Source organism: Scyliorhinus torazame, chromosome 4 (genome assembly GCF_047496885.1).
Source record: "Scyliorhinus torazame isolate Kashiwa2021f chromosome 4, sScyTor2.1, whole genome shotgun sequence".
Lineage (NCBI taxonomy): Eukaryota > Metazoa > Chordata > Chondrichthyes > Carcharhiniformes > Scyliorhinidae > Scyliorhinus > Scyliorhinus torazame.
In genome coordinates, this window is record NC_092710.1 from 15048746 (window position 1) to 15063590 (window position 14845).

The following is a 14845-nucleotide window of genomic DNA, read 5'->3' on the forward strand; positions in this document are numbered from 1 at the left end:
CCGTGTGACATCATCACAGTAATCCTGTCCCCTGTGACATCATCCCAGTGATCCTGCCTCCTCATGACATCTTCCCAGTAATCCTGCCTCCTCATGACACCATCCCAGTAATCCTGCCTTTCACGACATCATCCCAATAATCCTTCCCCCTCATGACATCATCCCTGTAATCAAGCCTCCTCATGGCATCATCCCAGTAATCCTGCCCCCTGTGACATCATCCCAGTAATCCTGCCCCCTGTGACATCCTCCCAGTAATCCTGCCCCCGTGACATCCTCCCAGTAATCCTGCCCCCTGTGATATCATCCCTGTAATCCTGCCCCGTGTGACATCATCACAGTAATCCTGCCCCTTGTGACATCATCCCAGTGATCCTGCCTCCTCATGACATCATCCCAGTAATGCTGCCCCCCCTGAGACATCATCCCAGTAATCCTGCCTCCTCATTACAGCTTCGCAGTAAAGCTGCCTCCTCATGACACCATCCCAGTAATCCTGCCTTTCACGACATCATCCCAATAATTCTTCCCCCTCATGACATCACCCCAGTACTCCTGTCTCCTCAATACATCATCACAGTAAACCTGCCTCCTCATGATATCATCCCAGTAATCCTGCCTCCCCATGGCACCATCCGAGTAATCTTTCCCCCAGTGACATCATCCCAGTAACCCTGCCCCCTGTGACATCATCCCAGTAACCCTGCCCCCTGTGACATCATCTCAGTAATCCTGGCCCCTGTGATATCATCGCAGTAATACTGTCTCCTCATGACATCTCCCCAGTCATCCTGCCTCCTCAGGACATTATTTCAGTAATCGTGCCTTCTCATGACATCATATCAGTAATCCGGCCTCCTGTGACATCATCTCTGTAATCCTGCCTCCTCATGACATCATCGCAGTAATCCTGCCTCTTGTGACATCACCCCAGTAATCTTGCCTCCTCAGGACATTATTTCAGTAATCGTGCCTTCTCATGACATCATATCAGTAATCCGGCCCCCTGTGACATCATCTCTGTAATCCTGCCTCCTCATGACATCATCACAGTAATCCTGCAACCCCGTGACATCAATCCAGTAATCCTGCCTGCTCATTACATCATCGCAGTAAAGCTGCCTCCTCATGACATCATCCCAGTAATCCTGCCCCTGCGACAACATACATGTAATCCTGCCCCCTGTGACATCATCCCTGTAATCCTGCCTCCTCATGACATCATCGCAGTAATCCTGCCCCCTGTGACACCATCTCAGTAATCCTGGCCCCTGTGACATCATCGCAGTAATCCTGCCCCCTGTGACATCATCTCAGTAATCCATCCCCCTGTGATATCATCGCAGTAATACTGCCTCCTTATGACAGCATTCCAGTAATCCTGCCCCATATGACCTCATCCCTGTAATCCGGCTACCTGTGACATCATCCCAGTAATCCTGCCTCCTCATGTAATCATCCCAGTAATCCAGCCCCCTGTGACCTCATCCCTGTAATCCAGCACCCTGTGACATCATCCCAGTAATCCTGCCTCCTGTGACACCACCCCAGTAATCCTGCCTCTTGTGATATCATCGCAGTAATCCTGCCTCCTGTGACATCATCGGAGTAATCCTGCCCCCTGTGACATCATGAAATGAACCCAGTAATCCTGCCCCCTGTGTCATCATCTCACTAATCCTGCCCCTGTGACATCATTGCAGTAATCCTGCCTCCTCATGACATCATCCCAGTAATCCTGCCCCCTGTGTCATCATCCCAGTAATCCTGCCCCCTCATGACATCATCCCAGTAATCCTGCCCCATTTGACATCATCTCAATAATCCTGCACCTGTGACATCATCCCAGTAATCCTGACTCTTGTGACATCATAGCAGTTATAATGCCTTCTCATGACATCATCCGAGTAATCCTGCCCCCTCATGACATCTTCCCAGTAATCCTGCCCCTCATGACATCATCACAGTAATCCTGCTTTCTCATGACATCATCCCAGTTACGCTGCCTCCTCATGACATCATCATAGTAATCCTGTCTCCAGTGACATCATCCCAGTAATCCTGCCCCGTGACATCATCTCAGTAATCGTGCCTTCTCATGACATCTTCTCAGTAATTCTGCCTCCTCATGACATCATGCTAATAATATGGCCCCTGTGACATCATCCCAGTAATCCTGCCTCCTCATGACATCATCCCAGTACTCCTGCCTCCTGTGACATCACCCCAATAATCATGCCTCCTGTGACATCATTTCAGTTATCCAGCCTCCTCATGACATCATTCGAGTAATCTTACCTCATCATATCATCCCAGTAATCCTGTCCCCGTGACGTCATCGGAGTAATCCTGCCCCCTATGACATCATGCCAGTAATCCTGTCCCCTCGTGACATCATTTTAGTAATCCTGTCCCCTCATGACATCATCCCAGTTATCCTGCCTGCTCATGACATCATCACAGTAATCCAGCCTCCTCATGACATCACCCCAGTAATCCAGCCTCCTCAGGACAGCATTTCAGTAATCCTGACTCCTTTTGACGTCATTTCAGTAATCCGGCCCCCTGTGACATCATCCCAAAAATCCTCCCTCCTCATGACATCATCACAGTAATCCTGCCTCCTGTGACACCATACAAATATTCCTGCCTCCTGTAACATCCTCTCAGAAATCCTGCCTCCTGTGACATCATCCCAGTGATCCTGCCTCCTCATGACATCATCACAGTAATCCTGCCCCCACATGACATCATCCCAGTAATCCTGACTGCTCATTACATCATCCCAGTAATCCTGCCCATTGTGACATCATCCCACTAATCCACCGCTCATGACATTATCCCAGTAATCCTGCCCCCCTGTGACATCATCCCTTAAATCCTACCCCCTGTGACATCATACATGTAATCCTGCCCCCTGTGACATCATCCCTGTAATCAAGCCTCCTCATGGCATCATCCCAGTAATCCTGCCCCCTGTGACATCATCCCATTAATCCTACCCCCTGTGACATCCTCCCAGTAATCCTGCCCCCTGTGATATCATCCCAGTAATCCTGCCCCGTGTGACATCATCACAGTAATCCTGCCCCTTGTGACATCATCCCAGTGATCCTGCCTCCTCATGACATCATCCCAGTAATGCTGCCCCCCCTGAGACATCATCTCAGTAACCCTGCCTCCTCATTACAGCTTCGCAGTAAAGCTGCCTCCTCATGACAACTTCCCAGTAATCCTGCCTCCTCATGACACCATCCCAGTAATCCTGCCTTTCACGACATCATCCCAATAATCCTTCCCCCTCATGACATCATCCCAGTACTCCTGTCTCCCCAATACATCATCACAGTAAACCTGCCTCCTCTTGATAAAAGCAAATTACTGCGGATGCTGGAATCTGCAACCAAAGAGAAAATACTGGAAAATCTCAGCGTCTGTAAGGAGGGAAAAAGAGCCAACCTTTCGAGTCCGATGACCCTTTGGCAAAGCTAACAGACAGAGAAAGCGGGAAATGTTTGTAGTGCAGAGTGAGAATGAAAGATGAGTCTTAGCCACGGAGACCCAGGGAAACCGGGTGCTAATGGCCACAGAAACCCCGGGGAACAGAGTGTTAATGGCAGTCCCCCAGAGAGAACAAAAGATGTGAGAGGCCAAACAGCAGAGAAACTAACATCAGAGGGTGAACTGTAGATGTGGGGGGAGGGGGGACATGGATGGGAGAGAGGGGAAGAGGGAAGCAAAGGGGAAATATGGAAGGGAAGGGAGATAATATGAAGGTGATGGGGAATATATACAAAGAAAAACAAGAAAGAAAGGAATGGGAAAAGTCGGTGAAATGAAATGGGACGGGACGGGACGGGGGTGGGGGGGGGGGGGGGGGGTGGGAGAGTGGGGGGTCGAAGGAGGAAATTACCGGGGCTCCGACCCAGATCCTTACTTCCTCTCTGGCCATGGGATTGGAGGACGACTAATGTGGTTCCATTTTTCGAGGAGAATGGTGGAGAGAATCCAGGGAACTGCAGGCCAGAGAGGCTCACGTCAGTGGGAGGGAGATTACTGGAGAGTATTCTGAAGGAGAGAATTCATCTCCACTCGGAGAGGCCAGGTTTGGTGAGGGACAGAGAGCGCGGCTTTGTCAGAGGGAGGCCATGCCGAACTATGATTGAATCTTCTTCGCATCTGATCGGTATGGAGATGAGGGCAGTGTAGTGGATGTAGTTTATGTGGATTTCTGGCAAAGCCTTTGACAAGGCCCTGATGTGTTAGGCGGGTAGGTTCGATGTGGGCTGCACTCGATGCAGGGAAGTTAGAAACAGACGTCGAACACAGGAGAAGAGCCAACACTGTTTTATCCAACTAGATGAACTGCTGTACACATTCAGCTGTGGGTCGACACTATACTGATCTGACTAGTGACCTTGGAGTAACCTGACCAGACTTACTAGCTACCGCATGGTGTTTGTGCTTGCTAGCTCGTGGACTCTGACTGTCTCAGTGGCTGGGTCCCGAGAGAGCGGGAAACCTAGTGCCCTCTGCCTTTATAGTGGTCGTGTCCTGTCTGGTGATTGGCTGCACTGTGCTGTGTGCTTACAGGTCATCCTGTGTGTCAATCACTGCCTGTCTGCATCTCATTATATACATGAGTGGATATTGTGACAGGTCCCACACGAGAGACGGAGGAAGGAGCTAAAAGCACCTGGGATCCAGGGTAACGTGGCAAGTTGGATCCAAAACCGGCTTCGTGACAGGAGACAGAGGGAGTACACACAGGGCACTTGCCTTTAGCAGTTGCGGCATGGATTATAAGAGCAGGGAGGTCATGTTGGAGTTGGACAGAACGTGAGTGAGGTCACAGCTGGAGCACTGGGAGCAGTTCTGGTCGCCACATTGTAGGAAGGATGTGATAGCGCTGGAGGGGGTGCAGAGGGGATTCGCCAGGATGTTGCCTGGGATGGAGCGCTTCAGCTACGAGAAGTGGTTGGATAAACTAGTGTTGTTTTCTCTGGAGCAGAGACGACCGAGGGGCGACCTTATCGAGGTGGACACGATTATGAGGGGCGTGGACAGGGTGGAGAGGGAGCAGCTGTTCTCTTCAGTCGAAGGGACCGTCAGGAGGGGCACAAGTTCAAGGTGAGGGTTAGGAGGTTCAGAGGGGATTGAGGAAGATGCTTTTCACCCAGAGGGTGATGGGAGTCGGGAAAGCACTGCCTGGGAGGGTAGGGGAGTCGGGAAGCCTCACCACCTTCAACAAGTAAGTGGATGAGAACTTGGAATGTCTTCACGTTCAAGGAAATGGGTCAAGTTCTGGAAAGTGGGGTCAGTGTAGGGTCAGTATAGCTTTGTCAGTGCAGACTCGATGGGCCTTTTCTCTCATGGCTGACTCTCTGCCTCCCTGGTTGGAGGCACAGAGTCTTAGAGGAGGTTACAGAGATTGGGAGGGTTGAAGGGGCTGGAGGAGGCTACAGAGATAGGGAGGGTTGTAAGGGCTGGAGGAGGTTACAGAGGGAGGGAGGTTTGTAGGAGCTGGAGGAGGTTACAGAGATAGGGAGGGTTGTCGGGGGCTGGAGGAGGTTACAGAGATAGGGAGGGTTGTAGGGGCTGAAGGAGGTTACAGTGATAGGGAGGGTTGTAGGGGCTGGAGGAAGTTACAGAGATAGGGAGTGTTGTAGGGGCTGGAGGAGGTTACAGAGATAGGGAGGGTGTAGGGGCTGGAGGAGGTTACAGACATAGGGAGAGTTGTAGGGGTTGGAGAAGGTTACAGAGGTAGGGAAGGTTGTATGGGCTGGAGGAGGTTACAGAGATGGGGAGGGTTGTAGGGGCTGGAGGTGGTTACAGAGATAGGGAGAGTTGTAGGGGTTGGAGAAGGTTACAGAGATAGGGAGGGTTGTAGGGGCTGGAGGAGGTTACAGAGATGGGGAGGGTTGTAGGGGCTGGAGGAGGTTACAGAGATAGGGAGGGGTGTAGGGTCTGGAGGAGGTTACAGAGATTGGGAAGGTTGTAGGGGCTGGAGGAGGTTACAGAGATAGGGAGGGTTGAAGGGGCTGGAGGAAGTTACAGAGATAGGGAGGGTTGTAGGGGCTGGAGGAGGTTTCAGAGTGTGGGAGGATTGTAGGGGCTGGAGGCGGTTCCAGAGATAGGGAGGGTTGTAGGGACTGGAGGAGGTTACGGAGATAGGGTGGATTGTAGGAGCTGGAGGAGGTTACAGAGATAGGGTGGGTTGTGGGGGCTGGAGGAGGATACTGTGATAGGAAGATTTGTAGGGGCTGGAGGAGGTTACAGAGATAGGGAGGGTTGTAGGGATTGGAGGAGGTTACAGAGAAAGGGAGGGTTGTAGGGGCTGGAGGAGGTTCCGGAGATAGGGTGGATTGTAGAAGCTGGAGGAGGTTACAGCGATAGGGAGGGTTGTAGGGATTGGAGGAGGTTACAGAGATAGGGAGGGTTGTAGGGACTGGAGGAGGTTACAGTGATAGGAAGGGTTGCGGGGGCTGGAGGAGGTTACAGCGATAGGGAGGGTTGTAGGGGCTGGAGGAGGTTACAAAGATAGGGAGGGTTGTCGGGGCTGGAGCAGGTTACAGAGATAGGGAGGGTTGTGGGGGCTGGAGGAGGTAACAGAGATAGGGAGGGTTGTAGGGTATGGAGGAAGTTACAGAGATAGGGTGGGATGTAGGGGCTGGGGGAGGTTACAGAGATTGGGAGGGGTGTAGGGCTGGAGGAGGTTACAGAGATAGGGAGGGGTGTAGGAGCTGGAGGAAGTTACAGAGATAGGGAGGGTTGTAGGGGCTGGACGAGGTTACAGAGATAGGGAGGGTTGTAGAGGGTGAAGGAGGTTACAGAGATAGGGAGGATTATAGGGGCTGGAGGAGGTTACAGGGATAGGGAGGGTTGTAGGGGCTGGAGGAGGATACAGCGATAGGGAGGGTTGTGGGGGCTGGAGGAGGTTGCAGAGATAGGGAATGTTGTAGGGATTGGAGGAGGTTACGGAGATAGGGAGGGTGGGAGGGGCTGGAGGAGTTTACAGAGATATGAGGGGTGTAGGGGCTGGAGGAGGTTTCAGAATTTGGGAGGGTTCTAGGGGCTGGAGGAGGTTACAGAGAAAGGGTGGGTTGTAGGGGCTGGAGGAGGTTAAAGAGATAGGGAGGGTTGTAGTGGCTGGAGGAGGTTACAGAGATAGGGAGGGTTGTAGGGGCTGAAGGAGATTACAGTGATAGGGAGGGTTGTAGGGGCTGGAGGAAGTTACAGAGATAGGGAGGGTTGTAGGGGCTGGAGGAGGTTACAGTGATAGGGAGGGGTGTAGGGGCTGGAGGAAGTTACAGACATAGGGAGAGTTGTAGGGCTGGAGGAGGTTACAGAGATAGGGAGGGGTGTAGGGGCTGGAGGAGGTTACAGAGATAGGGAGGATTGTAGGGGCTGGAGGAGGTTACAGAGATAGGGAGGGGTGTAGGGGCAGGAGGAAGTTACAGAGATAGGGAGGGTTGGAGGTGCTGGAGGAGGTTACAGAGATAGGGAGGGTTGTAGAGCGTGAAGGAGGTTACAGAGATAGGGAGGGTTGTAGAGGGTGAAGGAGGTAACAGAGGTAGGGAGGATTGTAGGGGCTGGAGGAGGTTACAGGGATAGGGAGGGTTGTAGGGGCTGGAGGAGGTTACAGCGATAGGGAGGGTTGTGGGGGCTGGAGGTGGTTACAGAGATAGGGAATGTTGTAGGGATTGGAGGAGGTTACGGAGATAGGGAGGGTTGTAGGGGCTGGAGGAGGTTTCAGAGTATGGTAGGATTGTAGGGGCTGGAGGAGGTTACAGAGATAGGGAGGATTGTAGGGGCTGGAGGAGGTTTCAGAGATAGGAAGGTTGTGGGGGCTGGAGGAGGTTACAGAGATAGGGAGTGTTGTAGGGATTGGAGGAGGTTACGGAGATAGCGAGGGTGGTAGGGGCTGGTGGAGGTTACAGAGATAGGGAGGGTTGTAGGGGCTGGAGGAGGTTACAGAGATAGGAAGAATTGGAGAGGCTAGAGGGGGTTACAGAGATAGGGAGGGTTGTAGGGGCTGGAGGAGGTTACAGAGATAGGGAGGGTTTTAGGGACTGGAGCAGGGTACAGAGATTGGGAAGGTTGTAGGGGCTGGAGGAGGTTACAGAGATAGGGAGGGGTGTCGGAGCTGGAGGAGGTTACAGAGATAGGGAGGATTGTAGGGGCTGGAGGAGGTTACAGAGATAGGGAGGGTTGTAGGGGGCGGAGGTGGTTACAGAGATGGTGAGGGTTGTAGGGGGTGGAGGTGGTTACAGAGATGGGGTGGGTTGCAGGGGCTGGAGGAGGTTACAGAGATAGGGAGGGTTGTAGGGGGCGGAGGTGGTTACAGAGATGGTGAGGGTTGTAGGGGGCGGAGGTGGTTACAGAGATGGGGAGGGTTGTAGGGGCTGGAGGAGGCTACAGAGATAGGGAGGGATGTAGGGGCTGAAGGAAGTTTCAGTGATAGGGAGGGTTGTAGGGGCTGAAGGAGGTTACAGTGATAGGGAGGGTTGTAGGGGCTGGAGGAAGTTACAGAGATAGGGAGTGTTGTAGGGGCTGGAGGAGGTTACAGAGATAGGGAGGGTGTAGGGGCTGGAGGAGGTTACAGACATAGGGAGAGTTGTAGGGGTTGGAGAAGGTTACAGAGGTAGGGAAGGTTGTAGGGGCTGGAGGAGGTTACAGAGATGGGGAGGGTTGTAGGGGCTGGAGGAGGTTACAGAGATGGGGAGGGTTGTAGGGGCTGGAGGAGGTTACAGAGATAGGGAGGGGTGTAGGGTCTGGAGGAGGTTACAGAGATTGGGAAGGTTGTAGGGGCTGGAGGAGGTTACAGAGATAGGGAGGGTTGAAGGGGCTGGAGGAAGTTACAGAGATAGGGAGGGTTGTAGGGGCTGGAGGAGGTTTCAGAGTGTGGGTGGATTGTAGGGGCTGGAGGCGGTTCCAGAGATAGGGAGGGTTGTAGGGACTGGAGGAGGTTACGGACATAGGGTGGATTGTAGGAGCTGGAGGAGGTTACAGAGATAGGGTGGGTTGTGGGGGCTGGAGGAGGTTACTGTGATAGGAAGATTTGTAGGGGCTGTAGGAGGTTACAGAGATAGGGAGGGTTGTAGGGGCTGGAGGAGGTTCCGGAGATAGGGTGGATTGTAGAAGCTGGAGGAGGTTACAGCGATAGGGAGGGTTGTAGGGATTGGAGGAGGTTACAGAGATAGGGAGGGTTGTAGGGACTGGAGGAGGTTACAGTGATAGGAAGAGTTGCGGGGGCTGGAGGAGGTTACAGCGATAGGGAGGGTTGTAGGGGCTGGAGGAGGTTACAAAGATAGGGAGGGTTGTCGGGGCTGGAGCAGGTTACAGAGATAGGGAGGGTTGTGGGGGCTGGAGGAGGTTACAGAGATAGGGAGGGTTGTAGGGTATGGAGGAAGTTACAGAGATAGGGTGGGATGTAGGGGCTGGGGGTGGTTACAGAGATTGGGAGGGGTGTAGGGCTGGAGGAGGTTACAGAGATAGGGAGGGGTGTAGGAGCTGGAGGAAGTTACAGAGATAGGGAGGGTTGTAGGGGCTGGAGGAGATTACAGGGATAGGGAGGGTTGTAGAGGGTGAAGGAGGTTACAGAGATAGGGAGGATTATAGGGGCTGGAGGAGGTTACAGGGATAGGGAGGGTTGTAGGGGCTGGAGGAGGTTACAGCGATAGGGAGGGTTGTGGGGGCTGGAGGAGGTTACAGAGATAGGGAATGTTGTAGGGATTGGAGGAGGTTACGGAGATAGGGAGGGTGGTAGGGGCTGGAGGAGTTTACAGAGATATGAGGGGTGTAGGGGCTGGAGGAGGTTTCAGAATTTGGGAGGGTTCTAGGGGCTGGAGGAGGTTACAGAGAAAGGGTGGGTTGTAGCGGCTGGAGGAGGTTAAAGAGATAGGGAGGGTTGTAGTGGCTGGAGGAGGTTACAGAGATAGGGAGGGTTGTAGGGGCTGAAGGAGATTACAGTGATAGGGAGGGTTGTAGGGGCTGGAGGAAGTTACAGAGATAGGGAGGGTTGTAGGGGCTGGAGGAGGTTACAGTGATAGGGAGGGGTGTAGGGGCTGGAGGAAGTTACAGACATAGGGAGAGTTGTAGGGCTGGAGGAGGTTACAGAGATAGGGAGGGGTGTAGGGGCTGGAGGAGGTTACAGAGATAGGGAGGATTGTAGGGGCTGGAGGAGGTTACAGAGATAGGGAGGGGTGTAGGGGCAGGAGGAAGTTACAGAGATAGGGAGGGTTGTAGGGGCTGGAGGAGGTTACAGAGATAGGGAGGGTTGTAGAGCGTGAAGGAGGTTACAGAGATAGGGAGGGTTGTAGAGGGTGAAGGAGGTAACAGTGATAGGGAGGGGTGTAGGGGCTGGAGGAAGTTACAGACATAGGGAGAGTTGTAGGGCTGGAGGAGGTTACAGAGATAGGGAGGGGTGTAGGGGCTGGAGGAGGTTACAGAGATAGGGAGGATTGTAGGGGCTGGAGGAAGTTACAGAGATCGGGAGGATTGTAGGGGCTGGAGGAAGTTACAGAGATAGGGAGGGTTGTAGGGACTGGAGGAGGTTTCAAAGTGTGGGTGGATTGTAGGGGCAGGAGGAGGTTACAGAGATTGGGAAGGTTGTAGGGGCTGGAGGAGGTTACAGAGATAGGGAGGGGTGCAGGGGCTGGAGGAGGTTACAGAGATAGGGAGGATTGTAGGGGCTGGAGGAAGTTACAGAGATAGGGAGGGTTGTAGGGACTGGAGGAGGTTACAGAGATAGGGAGGATTGTAGGGGCTGGGGGAAGTTACAGAGATAGGGAGGGTTGTAGGGACTGGAGGAGGTTTCAAAGTGTGGGTGGATTGTAGGGGCTGGAGGACGTTCCAGAGATAGGGAGAGTTGTAGGGACTGGAGCAGGTTACAGAGATTGGGAAGGTTGTAGGGGCTGGAGGAGGTTACAGAGATAGGGAGGGGTGTAGGGGCTGGAGGAGGTTACAGAGATAGGGAGGGTTGTAGGGACTGGAGGAGGTTTCAAAGTGTGGGTGGATTGTTGGGGCTGGAGGAGGTTCCAGAGATAGGGAGAGTTGTAGGGACGGAAGGAGGTTCCGGAGATAGGGTGGAATGTAGTAGCTGGAGGAGGTTACAGAGATAGGGAGGGTTGTGCGGATTGGAGGAGGTTACAGAGATAGGGAGTGTTGTAGGGGCTGTCGGAGGTTACAGAGATAGGGATGGTTGTAGGGGCTGGAGGAGGTTACAGAGATAGGGAGGGTTGTACGGATTGGAGGAGGTTACAGAGATAGGGAGTGTTGTAGGGGCTGTGGGAGGTTACAGAGATAGGGAGGGTTGTATGGGCTGGAGGAGGTTACAGAGATAGGGAGGGTTGTATGGGCTGGAGGAGGTTACAGAGATAGGGATGGTTGTTGGGGCTGGATGAGGTTACAGAGATAGGGAGAGTTGTCGGGGCTGGAGGAGGTTACAGAGATAGGGAGGGGTGTAGGGGCTGGGGGAGGTTACAGCGATAGGGAGGGTTGTAGGGGGTGGAACTGAACGCTGATTGCGATGTAGTGGGTGAGCTTTGAGAATATGAGGGGGATGAAGTTGCGACATTGCGGCCATTAATTGACATGTTTCCAGATGGAGCAGTGACTGGTGGAAAAGGTTAGAGTATAGAGTGCGGTTCAACGCGGTGAGCCAATATGATGGAGCCGCGGAGAGAGGTGGTGGGGGGCACAGATTATGGAATGGCAATATGCATGCCTCAATCCAGGTGGTACGATTCGCTCACCTCCCTCCTCTCTGTCTTCCAGTCTCTGGTTGCAGTTATGCTGATTGTCCTCCTAATTAACTGCCTCTTCTCGCTGTCAATCTCTGTCTTCGTCGCAGTCATCAACTGTAAAATGCTACGCTGCTGTACGGAGCATCCGCAGGGGGTGAGTTACCAGCGCCAGTCGCATCCAACACACAGGGTTAACTAGGGCAAGACGGGAACAACATACAAATCAGTCAGAGAGTCAGTACTGAGGGAGAGCTGCACTGTTAGAGGGTCAGTACTGAGGGAGTGCTGCACTGTCAGAGGGTCAGTACTGAGGGAGTGCTGCACTGTCAGAGGGTCAGTACTGAGGGAGTGCCGCACTGTCAGAGGGTCAGTACTGAGGGAGTGCCGCACTGTCAGAGGGTCAGTACTGAGGGAGTGCTGCACTGTCAGAGGGTCAGTACTGAGGGAGTGCTGCACTGTCAGAGGGTCAGTGCTGAGGGAGTGCTGCACTGTCAGAGGGTCAGTACTGAGGGAGTGCTGCACTGTCGGAGGGTCAGTACTGAGGGAGAGCCGCACTGTCAGAGGGTCAGTACTGAGGGAGTGCTGCGCTGTCAGAGGGTCAGTACTGAGGGAGTGCTGCTCTGTCAGAGGGTCAGTACTGAGGGAGTGCCGCACTGTCAGAGGGTCAGTACTGAGGGAGTGCTGCACTGACAGAGGATCAGTACTGAGGGAGTGCTGCACTGTCTGAGGGTCAGTACTGAGGGAGTGCTGCACTGTCAGAGGGTCAGTATTGAGGGAGTGCCGCACTATCAGAGGGTCAGTACTGATGGAGTGCTGCACTGTCAGAGGGTCAGTACTGAGGGAGAGCTGCACTGTCAGAGGGTCAGTACTGAGGGAGTGCTGCACTGTCAGAGGGTCAGTACTGAGGGAGTGCTGCACTGTCAGAGGGTCAGTACTGAGGGAGTGCCGCACTGTCAGAGGGTCAGTACTGAGGGAGCACTGCACTGTCAGAGGGTCAGTACTGAGGGAGCGCTGCACTGTCAGTGGGTCAGTACTGAGGGAGTGCTGCACTGTTAGAGGGTCAGTACTGAGGGAGCGCTGCACTGTCAGAGGGTCAGTACTGAGGGAGCACTGCACTGTCAGAGGGTCAGTACAGAGGGAGTGCTGCACTGTCAGAGGGTCAGTACTGAGGGAGTGCCGCACTGTCAGAGGGTCAGTACTGAGGGAGCACTGCACTGTCAGAGGGTCAGTACTGAGGGAGCACTGCACTGTCAGAGGGTCAGTACAGAGGGAGTACTGCACTGTCAGAGGGTCAGTACTGAGGGAGCGCTGCACTGTCAGAGGGTCAGTACTGAGGGAGCACTGCACTGTCAGAGGGTCAGTACAGAGGGAGTGCTGCACTGTCAGAGGGTCAGTACTGAGGGAGTGCCGCACTGTCAGAGGGTCAGTACTGAGGGAGCACTGCACTGTCAGAGGGTCAGTACTGAGGGAGCACTGCACTGTCAGAGGGTCAGTACTGAGGGAGTGCTGCACTGTCAGAGGGGCAGTACTGAGGGAGTGCCGCACTGTCAGAGGGTCAGTACTGAGGGAGTGCTGCACTGACAGAGGATCAGTACTGAGGGAGTGCTGCACTGTCTGAGGGTCAGTACTGAGGGAGTGCTGCACTGTCAGAGGGTCAGTACTGAGGGAGTGCCGCACTGTCAGAGGGTCAGTACTGAGGGAGTGCTGCACTGTCAGAGGGTCAGTACTGAGGGAGTGCCGCACTGTCAGAGGGTCAGTACTGATGGAGTGCTGCACTGTCAGAGGGTCAGTACTGAGGGAGAGCTGCACTGTCAGAGGGTCAGTACTGAGGGAGTGCTGCACTGTCAGAGGGTCAGTACTGAGGGAGTGCTGCACTGTCAGAGGGTCAGTACTGCGGGAGTGCCGCACTGTCAGAGGGTCAGTACTGAGGGAGTGCCGCACTGTCAGAGGGTCAGTACTGAGGGAGCGCTGCACTGTCAGAGGGTCAGTACTGAGGGAGCACTGCACTGTCAGAGGGTCAGTACAGAGGGAGTGCTGCACTGTCAGAGGGTCAGTACTGAGGGAGTGCCGCACTGTCAGAGGGTCAGTACTGAGGGAGCACTGCACTGTCAGAGGGTCAGTACTGAGGGAGCACTGCACTGTCAGAGGGTCAGTACTGAGGGAGTGCCGCACTGTCAGAGGGTCAGTACAGAGGGAGTGCTGCACTGTCAGAGGGTCAGTACTGAGGGAGTGCTGCACTGTCAGAGGGTCAGTACTGAGGGAGTGCTGCACTGTCCAAAGGTCAGTACTGAGGGAGTGCCGCTCTGTCAGAGGGTCAGTACTGAGGGAGTGCTGCACTGTCAGAGGGTCAGTACTGAGGGAGCACTGCACTGTCAGAGGGTCAGTACTGAGGGAGCACTGCACTGTCAGAGGGTCAGTACAGAGGGAGTGCTGCACTGTCAGTGGTTCAGTACTGAGGGAGTGCCGCACTGTCAGAGGGTCAGTACAGAGGGAGTGCTGCACTGTCAGAGGGTCAGTACTGAGGGAGTGCTGCACTGTCAGAGGGTCAGTACAGAGGGAGTGCTGCACTGTCCAAAGGTCAGGACTGAGGGAGTGCCGCACTGTGAGAGGGTCAGTACTGAGGGAGTGCCGCACTGTCAGAGGGTCAGTACTGAGGGAGTGCCGCACTGTCAGAGGGTCAGTACTGAGGGAGTGCCGCACTGTCAGAGGGTCAGTACTGAGGGCGTGCTGCACTGTCAGAGGGTCAGTACTGAGGGAGTGCTGCACTGTCAGAGGGTCAGTACTGAGGGAGTGCTGCACTGTCAGAGGGTCAGTGCTGAGGGAGAGCCGCACTGTCAGAGGGTCAGTACTGAGGGAGTGCTGCACTGTCAGAGGGTCAGTACTGAGGGAGTGCTGCACTGTCAGAGGGTCAGTACTGAAGGAGTGCTGCACTGTCAGAGGGTCAGTACTGAGGGAGTGCTGCACTGTCAGAGGGTCTGTACTGAGGGAGTGCTGCACTGTCAGAGGGTCAGTACTGAGGGAGTGCTGCACTGTCAGAGGGTCAGTACTGAGGGAGTGCCGCACTGTCAGAGGGTCAGTACTGAGGGAGAGCTGCACTG

General features: G+C 54.1%; 1 protein-coding gene across 1 annotated transcript in view; it reads left to right on the plus strand.

The window, feature by feature from the left end:
• LOC140411561 (uncharacterized) overlaps positions 1-14845 on the plus strand; it is a 121235-nt gene that overhangs the window by 96329 nt on the left and 10061 nt on the right. Inside the window, exon 6 of the mRNA XM_072500643.1 lies at positions 11779-11901. Coding sequence (XP_072356744.1) covers positions 11779-11901 — 123 coding nt within the window. The remainder of the gene's footprint in view (positions 1-11778; positions 11902-14845) is intronic.